This window comes from Pteropus alecto, unplaced genomic scaffold, assembly GCF_000325575.1.
Source record: "Pteropus alecto unplaced genomic scaffold, ASM32557v1 scaffold67, whole genome shotgun sequence".
Classification (NCBI taxonomy): Eukaryota; Metazoa; Chordata; class Mammalia; order Chiroptera; family Pteropodidae; genus Pteropus; species Pteropus alecto.
In genome coordinates, this window is record NW_006441061.1 from 5,604,366 (window position 1) to 5,627,790 (window position 23,425).

At 57.6% G+C, this 23,425-nt stretch overlaps 2 protein-coding genes and 1 pseudogene across 2 annotated transcripts in view; 2 read left to right on the forward strand and 1 right to left on the reverse strand.

Moving 5' to 3' along the window:
• HMCN2 (hemicentin 2) overlaps positions 1-12,966 on the forward strand; it is a 125,838-nt gene extending 112,872 nt beyond the window's left edge. Inside the window, 12 exon segments of the mRNA XM_015594124.1 lie at positions 3,075-3,288; positions 4,783-4,920; positions 5,020-5,141; positions 5,509-5,746; positions 6,864-6,926; positions 7,038-7,160; positions 7,904-8,038; positions 9,101-9,229; positions 9,611-9,931; positions 10,670-10,789; positions 11,533-11,659; positions 12,621-12,966. Coding sequence (XP_015449610.1) covers positions 3,075-3,288; positions 4,783-4,920; positions 5,020-5,141; positions 5,509-5,746; positions 6,864-6,926; positions 7,038-7,160; positions 7,904-8,038; positions 9,101-9,229; positions 9,611-9,931; positions 10,670-10,789; positions 11,533-11,659; positions 12,621-12,966 — 2,076 coding nt within the window.
• An 887-nt stretch (positions 12,967-13,853) lies between these two features.
• On the reverse strand, positions 13,854-13,972 carry LOC112484883 (annotated as a pseudogene).
• A 6,669-nt stretch (positions 13,973-20,641) lies between these two features.
• Positions 20,642-23,425, forward strand: part of ASS1 (argininosuccinate synthase 1) — a 47,926-nt gene continuing 45,142 nt past the window's right edge. The window contains exon 1 of the mRNA XM_006918058.3: positions 20,642-20,745. The gene's annotated coding sequence lies outside the window, so the exon portion shown is untranslated. The remainder of the gene's footprint in view (positions 20,746-23,425) is intronic.

The window sequence follows — 23,425 nt, forward strand, 5'->3', positions numbered from 1 at the left end:
CATTCCTGGTTGTGAGAGGTACGGGGTGTCCTTGTCCAGACTTTTGTGGACAGAGGCGGGATCTCTTGCACAATGGGGATTTGTGTGTTATTTTGGGGGGACCTGGCCCACTGCCCCGCCAGCTCCCCGACTCCTCCCTTTGCTTAGAGTCACAAACTTTGAACGGACCAGCTGGGAGGGCCTTATAGTTCACCTTGTCCACCCTACCCTGTACAGCTGGGCAAACTGAGGCTCTGAGAGGCTCAGCGTTTGCAGTTCGTGTGGACAAGGGACCCTGGCTCTTCCAGCGTACCGGGCACAGATGCCTGTCCTCTTTTTGGACACTCCACAGCCCTGGGAAATAGGCAGAATTAAACAAGGGCCCCACGGGATCGCTGTAAAAAGTCTGTGAGTTAGTTCTTGTCGCGAGCTTCACCTGGCCGTGGCGGGCACTCGGTAACCGGCGCTGATTACGCTGTTACTCAGCCCACCACCTCGGGTGTCCTCAAGCAGTTCCCTTCTCATTAAAGTTTAAAGACCAAACTTTAAAACCACGGAAAAGACTATCCCAGGAAACCACAGTAAAATGACTCCACCTGACTAACGAAAAGTCACTGAATGTTATTTCTGGGCCTCTACGGAGTAAATACTCCAGCCGTGGCTTTGTGTCTTTGTCCTTGTCCGTGGCGGACATCACCAATCCATCACCGCACACAATGTCAGACTCCTTCTCCACAGAACCCCTTTCCAGGGGGCACCTGGGGACCGATTGGAACGGACTTGACATTTTGCCACTTGAAACCCACTGCCAGCCAATTGTGGGACCCCTTCCGGCCCTCAGCCTCCTCCCACTGCGGGCCGGGTTGGAGCACCAGCACACACAGCTGAGAATCCGGTGTCTCTCTGATACCCAGCCACAGACGCTGTCTTTGGAACAGGTCTGAGCAGACTCTTCATCTCAGAGCTTGGTCCCGGTTCTTACCCTCTCCTGTTGAAAAGCCCCCAACCCAAACCACAGAGCTCTGCACATGGCTGCCGTGTTCACTTCCCGTGGCCACCATAATGAAGAAGCACGGAATGGGTGGCTTAAAAAAAAAAGAAAAAGAAAAACAGAAATTAACTGTCTCACAGTTCTGGAGGGTGGAATTCTAAGACTGAGGTGTCGGCAGGGTTGGTTCCTTCTGGGGTCCCTGGCAGAGAATCTATTCCATGCTTTGTCTCGAGCTCCTGGTGGCCTAGCGTTCCTTGGCTTGTAGAAGTGTCATCCCATCTCTGGCATTCTCCCTGTGTGCGTATGTGTGTCCAAATTTCCCCGTTTTATAAGGACGTGAGTCACATTGGCCTGGGGCTCACCCTAATGACCTCACGTTAAATCGATTACCTCTGTTCAGACTCGATCTTCAAATAAGACCACATTTTGAGGTCTGGGCATTAGGACTTCAACGTGTCCTTTACGGGGGACACTATTCAACCCATAAGAGCTTCCTTACTTTTTAAATGGAAACGACTCTGTTTTTGTTTGTTTGTTTGTTTGTTTGTTTACTTCATCTATGTTCATTGTAGAAAGGCCAGATAATCTAGAAAAATCTGTGAAGAAAAAGTAATTATCAATTATCTCCCATAACTCAATGACCAGAAATAGCTTTGGCAATTATTATTTGGGGTATTTCCTTCTACACTTCTTTTTCTCTGAATGTAAAGGGTTACACTATTTTTCTTTTTACGAATGAGATTGAAGTTATAGGTTGTCTTTACGACCTGTCATTTTTGCTTCGTCTATCTCAGATGACATTCCATGGCAATAAATCTGTTCCACATCTTCTTTAATGGCTCCGTGTCATTCCATAGGAATGTCGTGGGTTTTTTTGTTGTTTTTTGGGTTTGTTTTTTTTTTTTACGTAATTTCTGCTGGCTTTGTTAAATAAGCAACAGGTTTTTTATTTTTATTTTTTTTCTCCCATTTTCTCCCTGAAAACCACGCCACAGAGCATATCTTCATGTTCTGGCCTGAATACTTCTGTAGGATAAATTCTTTCGGAGGGCATTGCCAGCCATGTAAAGGTTTTGAGGTCCCCTAACTACAGATTTGTTTCTACCCTTCCTTTCCCTTCAGCCTTGGCGGGGGGGCGGGGGCATCCTGGCTTTGTGGGAGACAAGAGGCTGCCAAGTCACCCCGTGTCTGAGAAAGTCGACGGTGGCTTGTCACTCCTGGCCTCCAATTTCCTGTCCCTTTCTAAAGATGCCAGGGCCGTGCTGCTGCCTTCTTATCTGCAGCTCCCAATTCCTTCATCAGCCCCTTATTACAAAGCCAAGGGTAGGTTCGTGGCCTTTCCCCATCCCTCCCATAAACTCCAGAGCAGCAGATATTGACAAGAGACATTCCAGATGGGCATCAAATGGCATCAAACCCCAGCGACGAGCTGCAGGAAATGGCAGGGCTTCCTGGAATCCAAAATTAACCAGGCCCCCTGATTTATCCATTTAGGATCCTGGCAGTTCAGTGTTTTATGTTATTTTTTCGACAGATCCTGGGCCACTTGTTGCTAATTTCCCCCGAGAGCTGGCGAGCGGAGAGGCAGGCTAGCGTCTGTCTCTCGCCCCCCTAGAATGCCATCTGTCCACATGAGACAGCTGGCCCATTAGCCAGAGGAAGCACCCCCCTGTGCCCGTGCAATCCATTTGATTAGTGCTGCAGAGCATCTGTTTGCAGACTGCCTGGCGGCGTGTAGGAATCCAGCCCACCCCAGCCAGGCCAGCTGCAGGGCGGCTGGAGCCAGGGCCATTGCTGGAATGGGGGACGTCCAGGTGGTGGCATTCAGTTCCTGGCTTGGTGCCCTGCCCCTCAGCCCCGGCTCCTCCAGAGTGCCAGCCCCTGCCATCATGGGGTCCTGGTGGTTTTTGGTGTATCTGTGGTCCCATCGTCTCATAGATAAGCCACACGTGTGGCTTGAGGACCTGACTTGCCCAAGTTTCCAGGAAGGTAATGGCAGAGCCAGAATTCGAAGCCGGTACCACCACCCATTAGCTGTGTGCTCTTGGGCAAGTTTCTCTGCCTCTCTGAGCCTCAGATTACTCCTTCGTGAAATGGGTAACAGTGTCTGCTTATACCGAGGACTCAGAGGTGGATAGTGTCATCATTGTTCTCTTCCTTCCTCCCAGGGGAGCCTCAGGGGAGCCGGGGTAGCATGATCGGGGCGATCAATGGCCAAGAATTCGGGGTGGCCGCCCTCAACACCAGTGTGCAACGGGAGGCACGTTCTGGGGTCACCACCATCCAGAGCAGCATCAGCCACATCCCTGCGAGTGTGGGTAAGTGGGGATCAGAGAGTCTCTTGCCTCTGGGGACCCTCTGACCCATGCTAGAGCCAGGAGGAGGCAAAGCCTGTGTTCCAAGGCTCTCGGCCGGGGAGTGGGGGGGGACACAGGGAGGGACACAGAGAGGGACACAAGAGGAAATGTGACCGCCTCTAAGAGCAGAGTCCAAGCCAAAGTGGATTTAGGTGTGGGCCACTTCCTCCCCACCCCGCGCCCCCCAAGGAAACATTGACTGCATTTAAAATCAGACCAAGAGCATGTGCAACCATCTGGCTGTGTGAATGCAGATCAGATCATGAGCTTGAAACCACTGACGGCTGTCTGAGATTTTTTTCCACTGTTCAAGCAAAACCTGATAGAAAAATGAAAGCGTCACCAGTGACGATAAGGGATGCAGGCAGGAGGGGACAGAAGGGAGAGAGGTTGAGAGTAAAATTAGCCGGAAGGCCCAGAGAACCAAGAAAAAGTCCACTTTTGGACAGATAGGTAAAATAGCGTGTCCTAAGCAGATGGAACGTTCTGGAGGGTATGTTGCAGACACTGACATAATGGATGCTGCTGTCTCGCCCTTCCCAGGCCACCTGTGTCCCCTCGTGGGGGTCCAGAGCAGGGAGAGGGCAGTGCTGACAGGGTCTTTCCTAAAAGCAGCTCCTCCAGGGCTGCCCTTGATTACAGGCCTGTGTGAACGGTGTGGGGACTTTGGCTGTGGATGGGGGGGTGGGGGTCACTCCGAGCTGGCCGTCAGCAGAGAGAGAATGAAGCGAGACGCTGCCCAGACGCGGTTCCCTCTTCCAGCTGCAGGAACAGAAGCTGCAGAGAAACATCTGGCCCCAAGCCCCAGGGCCAGGCTGTGTGTGGCCGAAACAGGCACAGAGCCGTAGAGAAGGTTCAGCTCCCACCCGCGGGCCCAGAACAAGAAGCTCCCCTGTCAGGACCGCAAGCGAGTGGGGTTTCCCTTTCCTGAGTCCAGGGCCCCACCTGTCCCAGGAGGAGGGCTGGGCATCATGGGATGGTCTGAAAATTCCACGTCCAGGGCACTTCAGCGCTCTTTTTTTTTCAAAGTCAGTGGCTTAGAACCATCCTTCCTCTCCCAGGCTCTTCGGCGAGGTAGGAGACCTTGCCGATGTTCAGCTCTGTCCGGCACATTCGTAATTACGGTCTGTGCAGTCCCAGGCACTGCAGTGGCCCAGAAGCCCTCAGTGTTTGTGGAATGGAGCTGAACATCAGCAAGTTACATGCGCTTCTTTGTGTAAATACATGTTGTTAATTTTCACAACTCCTCCAAGAAATAGACATTGGCCTTTGCCACTTTCCGGGTTCTGATCCAGTAAGTGGTCCAGGTAATCTTGGGGCTGAGTGTGGGTGGGGCGGGAAAGGGTTGCACTCCCCTGGGGCTAATAGGGCGCCGCAGAAGGACCTCTGGCAGGAGAGGCTGCCCGGGGCATCCGGCCCTAACCTGGCCTCCACGCCACACCCTGCGCCACCCAGGGCCTCTGATGCGGGCGCTCGTGGTCACCATCTCCCCCATCTACTGGGCGCTGGCTGGAGAGAGCGGAGACGCCTTGAATGGCCACTCGCTGACGGGCGGCAGCTTCCGGCAGGAGTCACACGTGGAGTTTGCCACAGGTGGATGGGGCCGCCCCCTGGGGGAGCCAGGCGGGGCTGGGCCTGAGCCCGGGGCCTCTCCCTGGTGGTGACTCCAGGTTGGACCGGGATCGATTACAGGGGAGCTGCTCACGATGACCCAGGTGGCCCGGGGCCTGGATGCCAACGGCCTCCTGCTCCTCGATGTGCTGGTCAATGGCGCTGTCCCCGAGACCCTAGCTGACGCAGAGCTTCAAGTGCAGGTATGGGCAAGCCCTGGGGTGCACAGATGGGGTGCACGGATGGGGAGGGTGAGAAAAAGCGTCATGTGCTACCCACAACTACCCCCTAGGAGCCAGGCTCGCTTTCCTTCCCGGGGCGTGGCCTGGCCTCGGACCTACGGGAGAGCTAGTGCCGTGGGCTCGGCCTCCCCATGTCCCGTAAACAAGAACTTCGAAGGGCAGTGACCCGTCCGAGGCTGCCCGCTGCTTGGAGGAAGGGCTGAGGGGCCCACAGGCTCTCCTCCCTCGGCACCTCCATGTCCCATGAGTGGGGGATGAGGGTCCCAGGTCCCAGGTCACTTGGAAGTGGACCTCCCAGATGCCGACTCCCCTCCCCCGCCCCCTCCAGGACTTCCAGGAGCGCTATGTGCAGACGGGGCCCGGCCGGCTCTACGTGGGCTCCACACAGCGCTTCCTGCAGGATGGGCTCCCTGTGTCCCTGCGCTGCAACCACAGCGTCCAGTACGACGCAGCCCGGGGCCCCCAGCCCCAGCTGGTGCAGCACCTGCTGGCTTCGGCCGTCAGCGCGGCCTTCGAGCCTGAGGCTGAGGCCCTGCGCTTCCAGCTGACCACAGCCCTGCGAGCTGGTGAGGGCCTCATCCCCTCTGCACCCCCCGCCACCCTGCTGAAAGCCGGGGTGACGGCCCACCCTGGTGACGGCCCGCCCGTTGCATCCACCGACCATGGACCAGAGACTCGGGGCTGAGACAACCCACTTCCTTGCCCCGTCCATCCATCCACACCCCGACGGGAACACAGCTCCTCAAGCCACTCCAGAGCTTTACCCCAGGCCCTAGGGGGAAAATCTAAACCACCCCTCCCACCACCAGGCTGAGTTCAAGACGAGCCACGCCCACCCTCTTCCCAAGGTTGCCTGCAGCAGGGTCCCCGCCTAGGGAGACCCACAGGACCATGCCACATATTCTCAACCAAAGGATGCTAAAAGTGTACCTGTCTCCACTGTGTGAGGTCTCAGCATGTTTTTAACCCTGAACATGGACGGTGGTCAGAGCACCGCTCTGAAGTCAGGCAGACCCTGGTCCAGACCCGGCTGCCCCACTGCGCGTCTGCGAGACCTGGCAGGCAGAGCCCTGGCCCTCTCTGAGCCTCTGATTGCCCATCCGTGACACGGACATGACCCTGGCTGCCTTCTAAGGTGTCAGGAGTACAGGTGCTGCCTCTGAAACCCTCGCCGGGCACCCGATGGCTGCTTTATCAAGGGCGCTGTCCTTACAATCATGCCAGCAGTCCGGCCCCCTTCCTGTCAGAGCAGGCTGCCCCTGCCCTGCCTCGGGCTTGCCGTCCCCGTCAGATGCTCCCACGTGCCCACAGCAAGAGGCCACGTCCACTCCGCTGGATTCTCAGGAGCACAGCTTGGCACATGCAGAGCCCCCCACCCCCACCGTTTTGTGCTTGTCGCTAATGATCTCTCCCCGGTCTGCCATCCGCGGTCTAGCCAGCCCACCATGAGCCCCTCGTGGCATGACGCACAGCCAATGCCTCCGACAGGCCTGGGCTCTGTCGGAACGGGCTCGCTGACTCGCCGGGCACCAGCCAGGCTTAGGACTGGGGCAGAGCACCCGCTGAGGGGCCCCCGGCCTGACCGAGTGTGGGGGAGGGAGCGGTGGGCCTGGGCTATGGCCAGAGCTGCTCTTTGTCCCTAGGCGTCTTCTGTCCTTAAGGCCTGTTCTCTTTGCCTTGCAGAAGAGAACGAAATCGGCTGCCCGGAAGGCTTCGAGCTGGACACCCAGGGAGAGTTTTGTGTGGGTGAGCACCCTGTCCCCAGCCTGGCATGGACGAGGGAGGCCTCTTAGCCTGGGATGGCCAGCTGGCAGGAGGGCCTGGGCACGCAGACCACCAGCTCCCCCCACCCCCCAGACAGGGACGAATGCTCGGGTGGCCCCAGCGCCTGCTCCCATTCCTGCCACAATGGGCCCGGCCACTTCTCCTGCTCCTGCCCGGCTGGCTTCGCCCTGGCCGGGGATGACAGGAACTGCAGAGGTGAGTGGGGTCCCGGAGGCGAGGCCCTCCGTGGACCTGGCCCGCGTGTGTGCAGGGCCTTCTGGGGCGAGGGCTCTGGCCAGGGGACATACATGCAGGAGCTGGCCTGGTTCTGAGGGCCCTGGATGCCAGCCCGGGGGTTCCAATGCCCTGCGTCCCCTGGGAACTTTCATTGTAAGGGCTGCAGATGGGAAAGGCTCAAGTACTGGGGGGTGCTAGGGATCCCCAAAGACATACACATGGCTGTCATGTGCTCCCGGCACTTGTACCCGCTGAGCCTGGGCACGACCTCGGAAGTAATCCCTACGCTCAGCGGTCATTTCCAGTAACTGAGGTTGGAGGTGAGCTGACACGCATCTGCCCCACTGGCTCTGCGTGTCCCCTCAGTGACGTTGTTGGACAGCCAATCTGACCCCGGGACACCGTCCAGACACTGACCGCCCCCATCTGCAACCCTCCATTCCCACCAGTGGGACCTGGCGCTGCCACATCTCCACTGGGCGTCCATGGGGCATTGTCGGCAACCTCACATCAGATGCCACCTCGGGTCCCTGAGGGCGGGCTCTGCGTTTCTGCGGTTGCCGAGATGATGGACAGAGCTAGCGTGAGGGATGGGACCACCATGCCTGAGGCTCCTGGGCCTGGGGACAAAGCTAGTATTGGGAGGCTGAGCCAGAGCTGGGCGGCGAGGAGGGACCCGGGGGGCATGTGTTCATGTAGCCACTGTCCCTGTCTGCCCCCAGATGTGGACGAGTGTGCGTGGGACACTGACGTTTGCCCAGGGGGACAGCGCTGTGTGAACTTGCTCGGGTCCTACCGCTGCCTCCCTGACTGCGGGCCTGGCTTCCGGGTGGCCGCGGATGGGGCCGGTTGCGAAGGTGATGGGGGCATGCGTGGGGTGGCCCGTGCTCCTGGGAACCCGGCGGTTGCCAGGATTCAGAGCGGGTGCCGCGTGTCACTGGGACGCTAGGCTTTCAGGGCAAGTGACACTCTCTTGGCAGAAGGAGTATGGGGAGGCCAGGCGGAGGGCCCGAGCTGGACTCAAGAGGAGTCCTTGAGTCCTCACCTGGCCTGAGTCCTCACCTGGCCTGGCTGCTAGCAACTCGAATACCTCTGAGAAGTGTCCTCTCTGGGCCTCGGGCTTGTCATCTGTCTGTCCGATGAGGGGGACCCGGTCGGGGATGGCAAACGCATGCGACATCTGTGACCACTTCTTTTGTTCCTGCTCCCGCATCCTGGCCCGGCAGGGACAGATGCTGAACCCCTCTCAGCACGGCTTCCCCAGCCGCCGCTACGGACCAGTTGCAGTTGCCCTCTGAGATGAAACCTAGGTGCCGCTCCTGGACGGGTGACCTCTAGGGTCCTTCCCGCTCCAGCATCCTATGGTTTCACAATCCTGGATCCTCCTGGCTCCTCCAAGAGAGGCCATCGGTGGATGGGGGAAAGCACGGTGGCATTTGAACTCAGAAAGGTGGCCATGCCACTCCAGTGGCCTCAGAGTCCTCCGGTCCCTCTTCATAGGCTCTCCCGCTCCCGCCTTTCTGCCCTCCCTCTGTTTTTGGATTTTTTAATTTAGCTCTTCCCACGTACCAGCCGCCCAAAACCTTCGCGTGCCTGATCCAATTTTCTTCCTCCGCCTCATGAAGAGGTCCCGACCTCTCTCTACAGATGAGGAAACTGAGGCTCAGAGAGGGAGAGTCACTTGGTCAAGGACCAAGAGTTGTGGCAGAATTTGGTCCAAACCCAGGACTCTGCCCCCAGGGCCCCTCCCCTCTTTCTTTGGGACCCAGAACTTTTTTACCTTCCGAAGCTGGTGGAGCTGGGAGGGGTGTTCGCGTCCCGCCTGATGGCACTGGAACCGGACAAGGGGACGGGATGGGGAGCTTGGGGGAGGGGCCCTGGGCTTGTCCCCACCCCTGCCCACACCCCTGCCTCCCCAGATGTGGACGAGTGTCTGGAGCAGTCGGATGAATGTCTGTACAACCAGATCTGTGAGAACAGCCCAGGCGGGCACCACTGTGGCTGCCCCAGGGGGTACTGGAGCCAGGGCCCTGGCCTACCCTGCCTAGGTATGGGGACGCCCACCCCCTAGTTGGAACCCTGGTCAGCGCCTGACATATAGCACCAACACTGATGGTGCGCTCACCAGGGGCCTGGATGCCTGCTCTGCCACCCCAAACCTCAGCCCTACCCTGCAAGGTCACCTTCCCAGGGGGCCTCAGAGGAGGAGGGTGAACAGAAGTGAGTGGGTCTCAGAGAAGCTTAGGGGGTAGCTGGGCCTCACTCGGACCTTGGGGGAGGTTGAGGCCTCTGAGCAGTGGAGGCTGGAGTGGGAGAGGAGGCTGGGGTGTCCCAGGAGAGGGCAGGCGTGAGGCAGCTGGATTCTGGGGAAGGCTGGAAGGCTGTGGCGAGCCCTGAGCCCCCCTCAGCACCCCGCCTGTGCCTTCCAGATGTCAACGAGTGCCTGCAGCTGCCCAGGACCTGCGCCTACCGGTGCCACAACCTCCAGGGTAGCTACCGCTGCCTGTGCCTGCCAGGCCACACCCTCCTGCGTGACGGAAAGACCTGCACCCCGATGGAGCGGAGTGGACGAAACGTGACCACCGTCAGCCACCGGGCCCCCTTGGTGTCTTGGCTACGGCCCCGCGCGCCCACCCCTAGTGCTTCCTACCACACCTGGGCCTCCCCCCGAGTGGGCCCCGGAGCCCTGAGCAGTGGGGGCCGGGCCTGGTGCCCGGCCGGCTTCATCCGGCAGCACGGCGTCTGCACGGGTAAGGCGGAGCCCCAGCACCCACCCAGGACACACCCCGCTCTGGGCTCCTGGGCATGTGGGCACCACGCCCCGTGTTCACAAACCCAGGGCCGCAGGCGGGCAGGGTGGGGTTTGCATCTTGACACAGGACATTTCGGGGCCCTGGCCGTGCTAATGGGCAGGGGCCTTCCAAGAGAAGGTAGCTTCCAAACCATTTAGCTTTGGGACACTTGGCCCAGAGGGAGGGTTTCCTGAGCACGTTCTGGGCACACGTGCCCAGGAACCCACTTCGAGAAACAGCCCCCTTGATGCACAGAGGTGGAGCAGCAGGGGGATTGTCAGGAGTCACGGAGCACGTTCCAGGTTGACATGAGAATGTGGAGACCAGTGACCAGTGGGGACGGGGCTGAGGGGTCCGGGGCAGCCCCCTGGCTGCAGGGAGGGGAAGGGGCAGTGGCCTCGGGGGCACACGTGCTTCAGCATTCCAGCTTGGACAGAGGGCTCCCCTACAGCCTTGGTGAATGTGAAGTGGGAGGGGCGGCGCTCCCCACTCTCCCCAAGCTCTGGGACTCTCCTGACACCCAACCCAGGGTTGGGTGGGGCAGGGAGGAGGTCAGTGTGGGGATCAGAGGCAGGCTGCCTAAGGGACCTCCTGGGCCGGCCCCGAGCCCGGCAGGCAGGTGTGTGGCCACCTGCGTGTCTGTGACTCGGCATGTACCTCTGCCTTCATCACTCCCTAACCGATGCCTGGGGCCAGACCTGGACGAGTGCCGGGTGAGGAACTTGTGCCAGCACGCCTGCCGAAACTCCGAGGGCAGCTACCGGTGCCTCTGCCCCGCCGGCTACCGCCTCCTCCCCAGTGGGAAGAACTGCCAGGGTGAGCTGCTGCCCCGATGCCACAGGGGCCAGGGCAGGGCTTGTGCTTTCTCCAGCCTCTTCTCCACCGTCTCACGGGAGGGAGGGACAGGGATGAGTCGGAGGGGTTAAGTGCAATACCACCTCTTGACGAAATACGGCTGACGCAGTCCTACCCTAAACTGCTGGAGGAGGGATGTGGAGCGTGGGCAGAGCCGCCCTCGGCCCTCACAGCGGGGCAGCCTGGGCTGGTAGTAGCAGTGAGTTAGCGCACCCTCCCTAACATGCCCCGGGCCGGGCCAGCCATGCGCTTCCCCTGCTGGGCAGTGGGAACTGCGCCTGCCTATCTGTCTCCATCCCTCACCCTCTGTCATGGCGTCGGTGAATGTTCTCTGAGAAGGGTGGAGCATCCCCGCAGACAAGGACTGGGGGGCTCTGCCCACGGCCCACGGGCACTTTGGGTCGGAGGACAGCCCTCATCTCTCCCAGGCTCTCCAACCCAGCTCTAGGCTCAGAGGTCCCCTGGGTGCCCACCACCATGCCCTGGGTGCTAGGGGCCTGCTGGCGGGGTCGTCATGGGCCAGACTGGCTGGGGACAAGGGCAGAGGGGCTGCCCACCTCCAACCTCCAAAGGCGTTTCTCTCCCACTTACTCGCCACCCCCCACCCCCGTCCCCGCCCAAAAAATTCTCTGGTTCCTGCCTCCAGCCTTAAGCCTTTGCTCGATCTTTTCATCCTCTCCTCTTCCCCAACCTCCCCCTCGCAGATATCAACGAGTGTGAGGAGGATGGCATCGAGTGTGGGCCTGGCCAGATGTGCTTCAATACCCGTGGCAGCTACCAGTGTGTGGACACGCCATGTCCTGCCACCTACAGGCAGGGCTCCAGCCCAGGGTGAGGCTGAGCGTGCCGGGGCAGGGGTAGGGGTGAACTGGAAATGGGGAGGCGTGTTATCTTCAGGGAGCTGGGCAGCTGGCACTGTGGCTCCTGTGTGGCCGGGCCCCTTTTCCAGGCCATGTGTCAGGCAGACACATGGGGTCCACCCTGCCTGAACTCCAGGGCAGGGCCGCTGTGCCCACAGAGAAGTGTGCCCTCAGGAAGAGCACCTGCCTGCAGCCACCCGGGGCACAAGCTTGCCTGGACAGTACCATTTCCTGCACAGTGACGCCTCACCACGAGCACAGAGCACTGGGGGCCGGGGGAGGCCAGAGCTGGGAGAGGATGGGGCCAGGTGGGGGATGCTGGAAGATGTACATATATGGGGACACATGAACGCACGCAAAATCCTGGACACAGGAACAGACACACCAATGACACCCAGAAACACACACAGAACCCCGGGACTCAGACACACACAGGTGCAAAACACACAACACACTTCCACCGCACCATTCGCTGTGGCTGCAGACACTCAAAGACGCAGGGACATGGGGACCTTGGCTAGCAGGAGCTGCACCTGCAGCGTCAAGAAAATGACCTGGGTCGTGACTTGCCCTGGGCACTGCTTTGTGGTGGCAGTGGGGAGCCTCTGCAGGGCTGAGCAGGGTCTCTGAGCCTCCTTGTCCGCCCACAGCCCTCTGCAAATCCAGAGCAGGCAACTCGCTCTGGGTGGGGGCTGGGAAAGGCGCTGGGTGGACCTGCTCCGATGGCAAAAGGCTCGTCTCTGGCTCCTTTGGGCCTCAGTTTGCTGATCTCCAAGACGGGATGACAGTGGCGCTTGTAGAGAAGGCATTTGGGGCGACGCAGGGGTAAACAGTGGAGGCTGGGGGTGAGGTCTGGTTTCTGCCGGCGCACAGCGCGGGACGGCAGCCAAGTCGGGATGGCAGCCAAGTCGGTGCCTCTGTCCCTCCCGCAGGACGTGCTTCCGCCGCTGCTCGCTGGACTGCCGCGCGGGCGGCCCCTCCACGCTGCAGTACAAGCTGCTGCCGCTGCCGCTGGGCGTGCGCGCCCACCACGTCGTGGCCCGCCTGGCCGCCTTCTCCGAGGCCGGCGTCCCTGCCAACCGCACGGAGCTCAGCGTGCTGGAGCCGGATCCGCTCAGCCCATTCGCACTGCGTCCTCTGCACACGGGACTCGGCGCCGTCTACACCCGCCGCGCGCTCACCCGCGCTGGCCTCTACCGGCTCACCGTGCGCGCCGTGGCGCCCCGCCACCAAAGCCTCTTTGTCCTGCTCATCGCTGTGTCCCCCTACCCCTACTGAGGGGCGGGGTCGTTGGTAGCAGCTTTTGGGCCAGCGAGCTCAGGGTGGTGAGAGGGCGCAGGCCACGCTACTGGTGGGACAGTGTGGCCCTTGCGCTTGAGCACGCCACCTGCTGTGGCAAGAGACGTCATCTTCTCCGTCCTCTGTGCGTCATCGGGACTTTCAGCAAACACGACCCAGCGCTCAGCCTTGACCCAGGACAGAGGGCTGGAGCTCCCCCTACTCCCCCTTACTCCCTCCCCGCCCCCTGCAGGTGACAAAGGCTACCCATGGGTGTCAAAGCTCACAGGCTGGGCTGAGATGAAGCCTGTACGTCTGACCAGCTCCTCCAGGCTTGCCCCAAGCCCCAGGGGCGCCTGGACTAGGACACAGTGTCCCAGGACACCGGAGGGGAGGTGCAGACCCTGTGGGAAGAGCAGGAGCTGCCACCCACCCACACCTGCACTGCCATCGGGGACCCAGCGTGTGCATGTATACCATAAAAATGTTTGTTTTTAACCAGCTCGATTTCTTCATCCAACTCATTGCTTTGGTCAGGTGGGGCTGTGGCTGGGAGAGAGAGAACCACTGCCTCTGGTCCCGCAGCTCTGGGACGGGAGACCAGCAGCCCGCTGGGTACAGAGGGTGGCCCAGGTCCCTCTCTGGGCTGTTTCTTCATCCAAAAATGTGAATATGACAATAGCCAACCCCATAGGGCTGTGGGGCGAATTAAATGAAAATGAAATGCATTACACTGATAGCAATACGTGGTAGCAAAAAGTAATTTCTTAATTAAGAATAATTCTTAATTATTTTTATTTTTATTTATTTTTATTTATTTATTTGGTTGACCTCACAGATTGCAAAGACCTCGTCAGGTTACAATCTCTTATTTTTTTAATTTTTTACACCTATAGCACCTGGTCTTCCTAGGTGGTCTCCCATCCAAGTACTAACCAGGCCTGACCCTGCTTAGCTTCCGAGATCAGACGGGATCCGGCTTGTTAAGGGTGGCATGGCCGTAGAATTCTCAATTATTTGTAATGAATTAATTAAATTCAGTCATTTACTCATCCCCCAAAGATTCATTAGGTCCTCCCTATGTGCCAGGCAGTGAACGTAAAATCCTGCGTTCGTGACCACACGTCCTAGTGGCAAAAGGTTTATAAACAAGGGAAAGGAAGACTAAAATGTGTGCTTGTCAGTGAGTGAGGGGCGTGAGGGGGGAAACCAAGTTGGGAAGGAGGGAGGCGGGGGCCAAGGGATCGTTTTTTAGCAGGCCAGTCGCGGTGGGCCTCAGGAGAAGGTGGCGTTTCAGCAGGGACCTGAACAAAGCTTTGCAGAGGTCTGAGGGGGACATCCTGGCAGAGGGAACAGCAAGTCCCAGGGCCCTCGGGGAGGAGATGCTGGGTGGTGGAGGTCGGACAAGGGGGCGCAGGAGGCTGGGGACAGGGTGGTGGGTGGGGGAGGCTGGAGCTTTGGGCAGGAGAGGGAGAGGAGGGAGGTGCCATTGGAAGGGTGAGGGGGTTGGGGCAGATCCCATGGCCTTGGGGCCACTGCAGGGACTTTGGCTTTGACAGTGAGCTGGGGAGGGACAAGATTAGAAGATCTACGCATGTACTGGCGTGTCTCCAGTGTCGGGGACAGGGTGTGAGTCTCAGGGGACTCAGCGGAGCCCAATGCTGCTTCTGCCACTCTGCCTGTCCCTGCCCTCCTCCTGGGCTGGCTGCAGCTCCAGCCTCAGCCCCTGACCACCCTGTCACCAGCTGCTCTGGACATAGCCTCTGGCAGAAAAAGGCTATCTTTTTTTTGCACATGGTTTTGGAGAAGAGGGATCTTTTCTCTCTGCTGCCCTTGCTCAGTGTGACACTGTCACCTCCCCCTTCTCTCATCTCCCTAAAGCAAGGAAAGCTGTCTGAGTTATTTCCCCCGAGGGGCCCATGGCCATCAGACTGTGCCAGCCGTGCTGCTGCAGTAAACAGAGAAGAAGTCTCTGTGCCCATTTTACAGGTGGAGATAAAGAGGCTCAGAGAGAGAGAGGACATGACCCAGTCGCTTGCCTGATAGGTGACCGATGGTCAATGGTTAGAATGAGTCTCCTGACCAGACTAACAGCCCCAACTGAATCTGCCCCGGCGGTTCCGGTTCCACTAGCAAAGCTGGTTTTGTTTAAACCAGGGGTCTGCGGCCGTTTTCTCCAAAGGGCGGCATGGTGACTATTCCGGGCTTCGCAGAACATCGAGTCTCTGTGGCCCTGCCACTGCAGCCCCGGAGCAGCCACAGTCAACACGGGAACGGTAGAGCGAGGCCGTGTTCCGATAAAACTTTATTTGTGGACACTTACCTTTGAAGTTCACATCATGTTCACGGATCATGGAATCATCTTTTGATTTTTTCCCCCATTTACAAATGCAGAAACCATTCTTAGCATGCAGGCTTGACGAAAACACAGGTGGTTGAAATGGTAGAAGTCACTACTGGTGGAATTTCAGGCTGAGTGGAGGAGAGACGGGCAGGAGGGGACTGGGAGAGGGGCTTCCCAAGCTCTCCCACACCTCGTTTGTACAGGGCCCCGCTGTGGGGCCTTTGGGCTGAATGCCTCCCTTTGTGCAACCCTGCTGCCCATAGGGCTCATGCTGTGACCTATGAACCCTGCCCTTTGCTGTTAATTTTTTATGGAGCCAGAGACTTTTCGCAGCCCAGGAGGGCCGGGGGAGCAGGATGAAGAGGAAGGACCACGGAAATTCAAGACTTGAGGCACCACCGAGGGAGTGTCCATTCAGTGGGGCCTCCCTCCTCCCCCACCTTCCCCTAAATTTCCCATTCGAGGCTATGACCCAGAGGCTGGTGAAAGGGGTGACTGCTGAAAGTCCCACAGCCAGCCCGCGGCTCACTGCACCCTGAGTCCAGGCTGTGATTTCCAGTCTGGGGCTGCCCCACGCCACCCAGCCCTGCCCACACCCACAGGGATAGTCGTCCAGCAGAGCAGCCAGCTCCAAGGGGTGTTTCCATTTCCGCTTTTCCAGCTGCCAGTCGTCATTGGCCAGGATCCTGTCCTGCCGCCCAGCCCGCCAGTGCCACCTGACCTCTGAGGCTGTTCCGAACCATCAGAGGTGGAAAACAACCCTGCAGGTCACTTATTAAATTCTATGATGCAGCTTTTCCAAGAACTCAACAACTGGACTCTGTGTTCCCACTGGGTGGGGACTGGCAACCTGGGGTCCAGCCTAGAAGACACTCACTTCCTGAGGCCAGTGCCCAGGCCCAGGCACTGGCAAAGTAGCTTCTGATGCCAACCGTGAGATGGCTACAGGTCGAGATGCTTGGGGTCTCTACACGCCCAGCCCCTCCACGACCTGCAGGTGTACAACTCTCGAGTGGCCGAGGAGAGACACAAGACAGGACGGGTCTGCTCCATGGTTACGTTCACAGGTGGTACCTATGTCTGTAGGTTGCTGGGGGATTTAATGAGATCACGTCCATCAAGTGTGCCGGGCAGCAGTTCAGAAAAATGGCCACAAAAGTCAGACCTGACCCTTCAAAAAAGCCACCCTGGCTGCAGTGTGGAGGGTGGATTGGAGACGGTGGTGAGCCCAGGTAGGAGGACAGGTGAGGTGTCCCCTGCAGAGGCACAGGGGAGAGGGGATGGTGGTCTAAGCTAAGACAACAGCAGTGGGGAGAGGGAGAAGGGACAAGAGCCATAGTGTTCTTCCACTTTGTCGCTGGAAACTTCAGGCGTGCATCATCTCGTGCCGGTATGAGTGAGAGGACGTAGCAAGGGGCCCATCCGCTGGAGGAGGGGAAGCGGTCAGAGGGGCATCCCCAAGGACCATAAGGCAAGAAAGATCAGCCCATTGAAGAAACCACGGCTGGCCAGTGCAGCTGGGGCGTAGTGGGCGGGGGCAGGGGAGGAGGTACAGAGCTCTAGGATTGACCTTAAGCGTGATGGGGACCAAAAAAGTCTTTTTAAAAATCATTTTAATTCAGTAATATTTCAGAATATATCTCTAAACCTAAAAAATCTTTTAAAAACATATCTACGATACCATTATTACACCTTAAAAAATCAACAGTAATTCCTTGCTATCACCAAATACCCTATCGGTGTCCAAACTTCCAATTGTTCATAAAGATAGTATTTATGGTTAAAAAATCAGGATTCAAATAAGGCCTACGCATTGTGAATGATTATCTCTTTCGTGTGTCTTTTAACTCAAAGTTCTCCCCTCTTATTTTTTTTAATTAAAAATTTAAAAATCAACTTTACTGAGATATAATGATTCGAGAAGTTCGAGGTTGGTGCAACACCTGAAAATCAATGTAATTCACCGCATTTATCAAATAAAGGAGAAAATCATATGATCATCTCTATAGCTGCAGAAAAAGCATTTGATAAAATCCAGCCCCTGCTCATAATAAAAAGTCTCAACAAACTAAGAATAAAAATGAACTTCCTCCCCTGATGAGAAGCACCTATGAAGAACTTACAGCTGACACCATACTTCATGACGAAAGACTGAATGAATGCCTTTCCCTAAGATCCTGAATAGGGCAAGGATATTCACGCTCACCAACGCTGGGGGCCCTTGCCTTTGCAATTAGGCAAGAAAAAAAAGCACGGAGATAATAAAGGGAAAAGTAAAACCATTTCTACTCACAGACAACATTATTCTCTAGAAATATCCTAGAACATCCTAAAGTATTTACAAAAATCTACTAGAATTAATCAGCGAGGTTCGCAAGGTTGCAGAACAGAAGGCCAATATACAAAAATCAATTGTGTATCTATATGCTATCACAAACAACCGGAAAACGAACTTTCAAATATCATTCGCAATAGTATCAAAATTTCCATACTATTTACAGTAGTATCGAAATGAAAGACAGGCAAGACCTATATACTGAACATTATATTGAACACTATAAAACATTGGTCAGACATCTAAGCCACGATGGAGCTTTTGGCACTCCCACAAAACTGAGGACTTTTATACCACTTATCAAAGATGCCCCAACCTACCAGCTCTTCCTCCTTCCTCTTCTCTAATTAGAAGACTCAGGCTTTTGCCTGAAAATAGGCCTCCACCTGGCAATGCATCAAGGCGTCCAATGCAATATCCATCTCAAAGCTGGGCTTTGGAGCAGCCATACCTGTGACCCTAAGAAGCCCTATCTCTTCTAGCAATAGAAGTGACCCCGTTCACACTGATGCCACAGACTCCAGGCCGTTCCCGTAACAGCTACACATTCTTCCCCAGCTGGAGCATGTCTGCTCCCATCTAGTCCCTTCAGAAGCCCCCACCGCCTGCAGGCAGCTAATGGAACTCTGGCTCTCCTGCTCTGCATTCGCTCGGAACCTAGATCCTTAAAAGATTCTTACCTCGGATGTCACATCAAATCAAGGAGCAGGACTGTGACACTCGAGGGCGTATATTTCAACACTATCTTAGAGACACACCTCTGATTTAAAACAAAAACGAAGATCACTCAAGATACAGCCTCCTACCACTTAACACAACTGGGTTTCTTTCCCATTGCTCATATAAATAACTATTTTTGAGTAAACAGTTTTAAGTGTTTTTTTTAATGCTGGAAAATTTTTAAAGATATAAATAAATGGAGAGATATACCAATGTCAGGGATTGAAAAACTCAATATTGTTAAGATATTCATTCTCCCCAAACTGAAATATATATAGATTTATTGCAATCCTCAATCAAAGCCCAGCAGGCTTTTTATATAAATGGACAACAAGCTGTTTCTACTATTTATTTGGAAATGCGAAGGACCTAGAATAGCCCAAACAGTTTTGAAACAGAAAAAAGTTGGAAGACATACATCATCTGACTTCGAGACTTCCTATAAAGCTGTAGTAATCAAGACAGGGTGGTATTGGCAAAAGAATAAATAAACACATCAATGGAACAGAAGTACGGTCAATTAATTTTCAACAAAGGTGCCAATGTGATTCAATGGGGAAAAAAGAAGTCTTCGCCTAATGTTACTAGAACAACTGGGAACCAATATGGAGAAAAAATGATCCATCATAGGGTTTTAAGGAGTGACTCGTTCTGAGTCACATTTTTAAGAACTCTGGGGCTGTCGGGTGAAGAAAGGATTGCAGGGGGAAATGAGAGAAACAGGGATGCTGTCAAGGCCATTACCGCGGTCTAAGAAAAGACGGCAGACCAGGCGGAGGGAAGCGGGCAGACTCTGGGCGTATTTAGAGAACGTGACTTCCTCAAGCTCCAGGGCTCAGTTTCCCTACCTGCTCAGGCCTTGGTGCTGCTGTGCTTTTCGAGGTGCCATCCAAGGTCATGTACCTGGGAGGTGTAGCAGCTCATCGAGGAGCCCTGATCTGGGTATGGGTGAAAGGCCAGGCTATGGTGGCTGAGCTCCAGGTCGGGGACACCCTCTGGTCATGGCCCAGCCCGGGCCCCAGGACTGTTCTGCAGGGTGAGGGCTGGGGCAGGTTGCGGACGTCCACCTGGCAGATGGAGGGGTGAGGAGGAAAGTGGCTCATCCAGGAGCTCTCACCTTGATCTCTGCCTCTGGGCAAACATCCGCCCCACTGGTGCCCAGTAGGCAGGTCCCCTCTCAGGTCACCTGCGCCTGTGCTTCAGGACGGAACAGTCCCCATTGCTGGAGCCATTTCTGCAGCAGGGAGTAAAGGTTCCCACAGCCGGCAGCCTTGGCCCCTCTCTGCCAAGGGTCCCCAGCTCTGGCTGCTTCCTGTTGCAGGAAGGGGCCTGGGACAGGGCTGCCTCCTTAATATCACCTACCCCCCGACTTGTTTTCCAAGATGGCTGAATGGCAAACCCATCAGTGCCTGCTCTGGGCTCCCACCTCCCAGGGGCTCAGGGCTGGGAGGACTTGGGAAGATGGAGGGAGCGGGCAGTCCTAGCTACAGCATTGCCATGGAAGGGGCAGAACCTGCGGCTTTATTGGGCTGTGGATGCAGTTGGGTGCTTTGGGGGCTTGTAAACCAACCAGGCTGGGAAACTCCTGAGGCACAGAACCTTCTGAAATGCCAGACCCGGGGAGTCACCGACTCCCTGTTTCTTTTGCAATAAGAAGCTTCACCTCTGTGAACCTCGACTGTCCAGAGTTGCCCAATGGGTAAGCAGGCAGCCTGTCTGCAGGTCCTTATTCACTGGGAGTCCCGGGAGTTTGGGCAGAGAGCCAGGAACCAGGCAGGCCTGGGAGGAAACCCCGGCCTTCTGATGCCTCCTCCGCCTCGGGCTTGGCACCCGTACAATGGGCTCCAGCTCTGGGAGCGGGGAGCGCAGGTGCGGAGTAAGGGAGGGGCTTTGAGGACCGCAGAAAAGCCGGCTTGGGACGAAAGTGGGCACGACACTCACCGGCCTCAGGGACTCATCCCCACTCCCGCTTGCCAGCGCTTGCATGCTCTCCACGGCCGGGCGGGAAGCCTCTGGCTGGGCTGCGGTCACCCTGAGAAGCTGCCTGTCCCCAGGCCAGGGCGGGAAGACTCGCGCCGCTAACGCCCTCGGGAGGGAGCGCCGGCGAGGGGAGGAGTGGGGGTGAGCGCGGGGTGGGCGGGGGAGTGGAGAGGGAAAGGGGAGGGGAAAGGAGGGGGCGAGAGGTCGGCCCTGCCCATCGCCGGTGGCCGCGAGCGCAGAGCGGATCCTTGAGGAAGCCAGGCCCGGGGGCGGGGCCTGTCGCGCGCGCACCCCCACGTGTCCCCAGTCCCCGGCCCTGCCCCCGGCCCTGTGCTTATAATGCGGGTTGCGCGCTGCACCCGACCCTGCTCCGCCACCTGCCACCGCCGCCTGGGCCCCGGTAAGGAGTCCCCTTCCTACTCCCTAGCCTAGGTCACCCTGTACTCTGTCCCACAGAAGGCGAGCCGAGGAGGCCGAGGGGACCCAGGGCTCGGACCTGGACGGAGGGCAGCGGGGCCGACGCCCCGGCTCCTGTTGCTCAAACACCCAGCAGCCGGATTCCTGGGTCCCGGGGCGCGAGGCCCGGGTCTGCGGGGCTGGTTGGGTTACGCGCCCCTTCGCGGGGCGAGGTCCTTTTTGGGGTTTCCCTTCGCGGATCCAGCTTCCTCTGTGGAGACCTCGGGAGTCAGATTTGCGTGTTCCAGATTCTCTGCGCGCCCCGCCCGCGTCTCGGTCTCCCCCTCTTTTCTCTGGGTGAAACCAGAGTTCCACCCCACCTCTACCCTCGACCCTGGGGCTTGGGCGCATCGGCCCGAGCCTCAGTTTACCCCGGGCGGATGGGCGCCTTGACGCGGGAGGTGCGCCCGGAGCCTGCGGCGTGACTGGGTTCCCACCCCTGCAGGCGGCGTCTGTCGCCTGCTGCCTCCTGAAAGGGGTTTGCGTTCCTGCCCAGGTGGGGCTCGTCACCTCGCCAGCCGCGGTGCCGAGTGCCCGGTTATCCGTGGCCCTGGGCTCGGGGCTGTGGGAGGGGCCGCTCCGCAGGAAATGTCCGCCGTCCGTTTGTCCGGGTGGCTGTTGTTGCCTTTGGCCCCTTGAGCGGCTGCGCCCTGCAAGGAGGGAAACGAAAGAAACGCCTCTCCCATCCTGCCAGGGCCCTTCCTGAGCAGGCGCCGCCACCCGCCACCCGCCACCTCAGTGTTCCTCTCTGCGAAGTGGGGCGCCGGCTCCGGAGCCTCGCGGTCTGGCTGCGCATCTGGGCAGGATCAAACCCGTCCTTCCCCAGGAATGGATCAAATAGTGCCTGGGCTTTGATCCGTCCCTCCCTCCCAGCCGGCGCCTGATGACAAGAGAGAGCATGTTCTGGAGGCCAGCCCACTCCAGCCCCGAAGGCCGGCACCGGGGGCGAAGCCTTGGGTCAGCCTCCCAGCTTCCCGAGCCTCAATTTCTTCACCTGTCACAGCTGCCACAGGCTTGGGGCTCAGTGGAAGTCCCCACAGAATGCTGTGAGCAGTGCCCGGGTGCCTTCACTCGCCGTGTCTGGGGAGGGTCTCACCTCGGGAGCCAAGCTGGGGGCAGGAACTGGCCCGGGTCCTCTTAGCTTAGGCTCAGGTGGGAGAGGGAGCCGGTAGAGGCAGAAACTGCCACAGAGGGGGTGGGGGCTTTGGCAGTAGACAGGAACTAGAGCGAGTCTCCATTCTAAACTCCCCTCCTTAGCTGGGGCTAGGGGGCCTGTCCCAGGTGGAGCCACCTGTATGCTGTGCTCGGAAGTAATTCTGGCTCTGCCCAGTGCTAGCGAGTGCTGAATCCTGCCCACTGCGTGCCCAGACCCCAGGCCGGGCACAGAGGAGGAGGGAGGCCCCCACTCAGCACTGAGCAGTCTCGAGTGCTCACTCGTGCCCCCATCAACTCTGGGCTTGTGTGGTGGGTCGGCCCTGATGGTAACTGGTTTCCCTGGCCCAGGGCCCGGGAGCCTGACACGCAGTAGGGGACCAGGCCCAGACTCACCTGCTGTGCAAGCACTTTCCCATGGCCCATGTTACCTTCCCCGGTGGCTCCTGGGCAGCCGCTAAGACAGCCAGATGCCTTCCTCTGAGTATACAGCGAGTGCCTTGCCTGTGGGCGCCCATGCTGAACGAGATAACCCGCTGGAATTCAGGGCCTAAGGCTCTGGTTTCTATTCTAACATTTGGAGCAAAGTCGATCTTCCAGGACTTGGCTCCCTCCCTCCTGTGAGCAGGCACCCAAAGGCATTGGATATTATTAGGAATAATAATAAAGGCACCCATAATAAAGGAGTGAATGTTCTTTCCCCCCTTAACTAAGTGTTCTCTGGAGAGGGTTTGAGTATCTGTCCCCAGGACCTGGTAGGATCTGCTTAGTCTCCCTACCACCTGCCTCGGGATGTTTTCATTGAAGCTGGGGACTCAAGCTTCCTAGCCACGGCGGACTCCCAAATGACCCTCAACCCTGGGTGGAGGAAGCTCTCTGGGGTGCTGGTCATCCCAAGAGAGCCCAGAGTTCCAAGAATCAGGGCTGAGAGCGGGCTCAGCGTGGAGCCTAGGGCGAGCCTCCGGCCCTCAGCTCCCTCACCTGTCATTTGGGAAGAAAACCCCTCCCCTGCCTGCGTCTCATCAAGAACATGCCGGTGAGAGAACCGGGTCTGGGAAGCACATGTTGAGTCTGAATCCTCACAGCGGCGCCTCCTGGTCGAAGTGTGGAACTGCAGCCTAGCTCTATCGGACCTGAATGAAGGCAGCGGAAGTGATAGGTAGGAGCTGCAATCCTAGAATGAGGAAATCCCAAAGTCCAGCAGAATTCTTGCAGCGTAGGTGAAGCTAGGATTTAAAAAATAAAAACAAAAAACTATAATGAACCCGGCTCAGGTGAGTTACCAGTTCAGGGAGGAGTTCCAGAAGCAGGTCCGCCAGGCTGTAGCCCTGAAGTACAGACATATGGAATACCGATTGGTGAGGACTCCCCGGGGATTTTGTTTTCTGGAAGGCGTGTAAGGTGAGGGGGAGATGATCTTGGTCTCCCAGAGGCTAGCGTGTGCAGGGAGCAGAGTGCAGGTGCTCCACAGT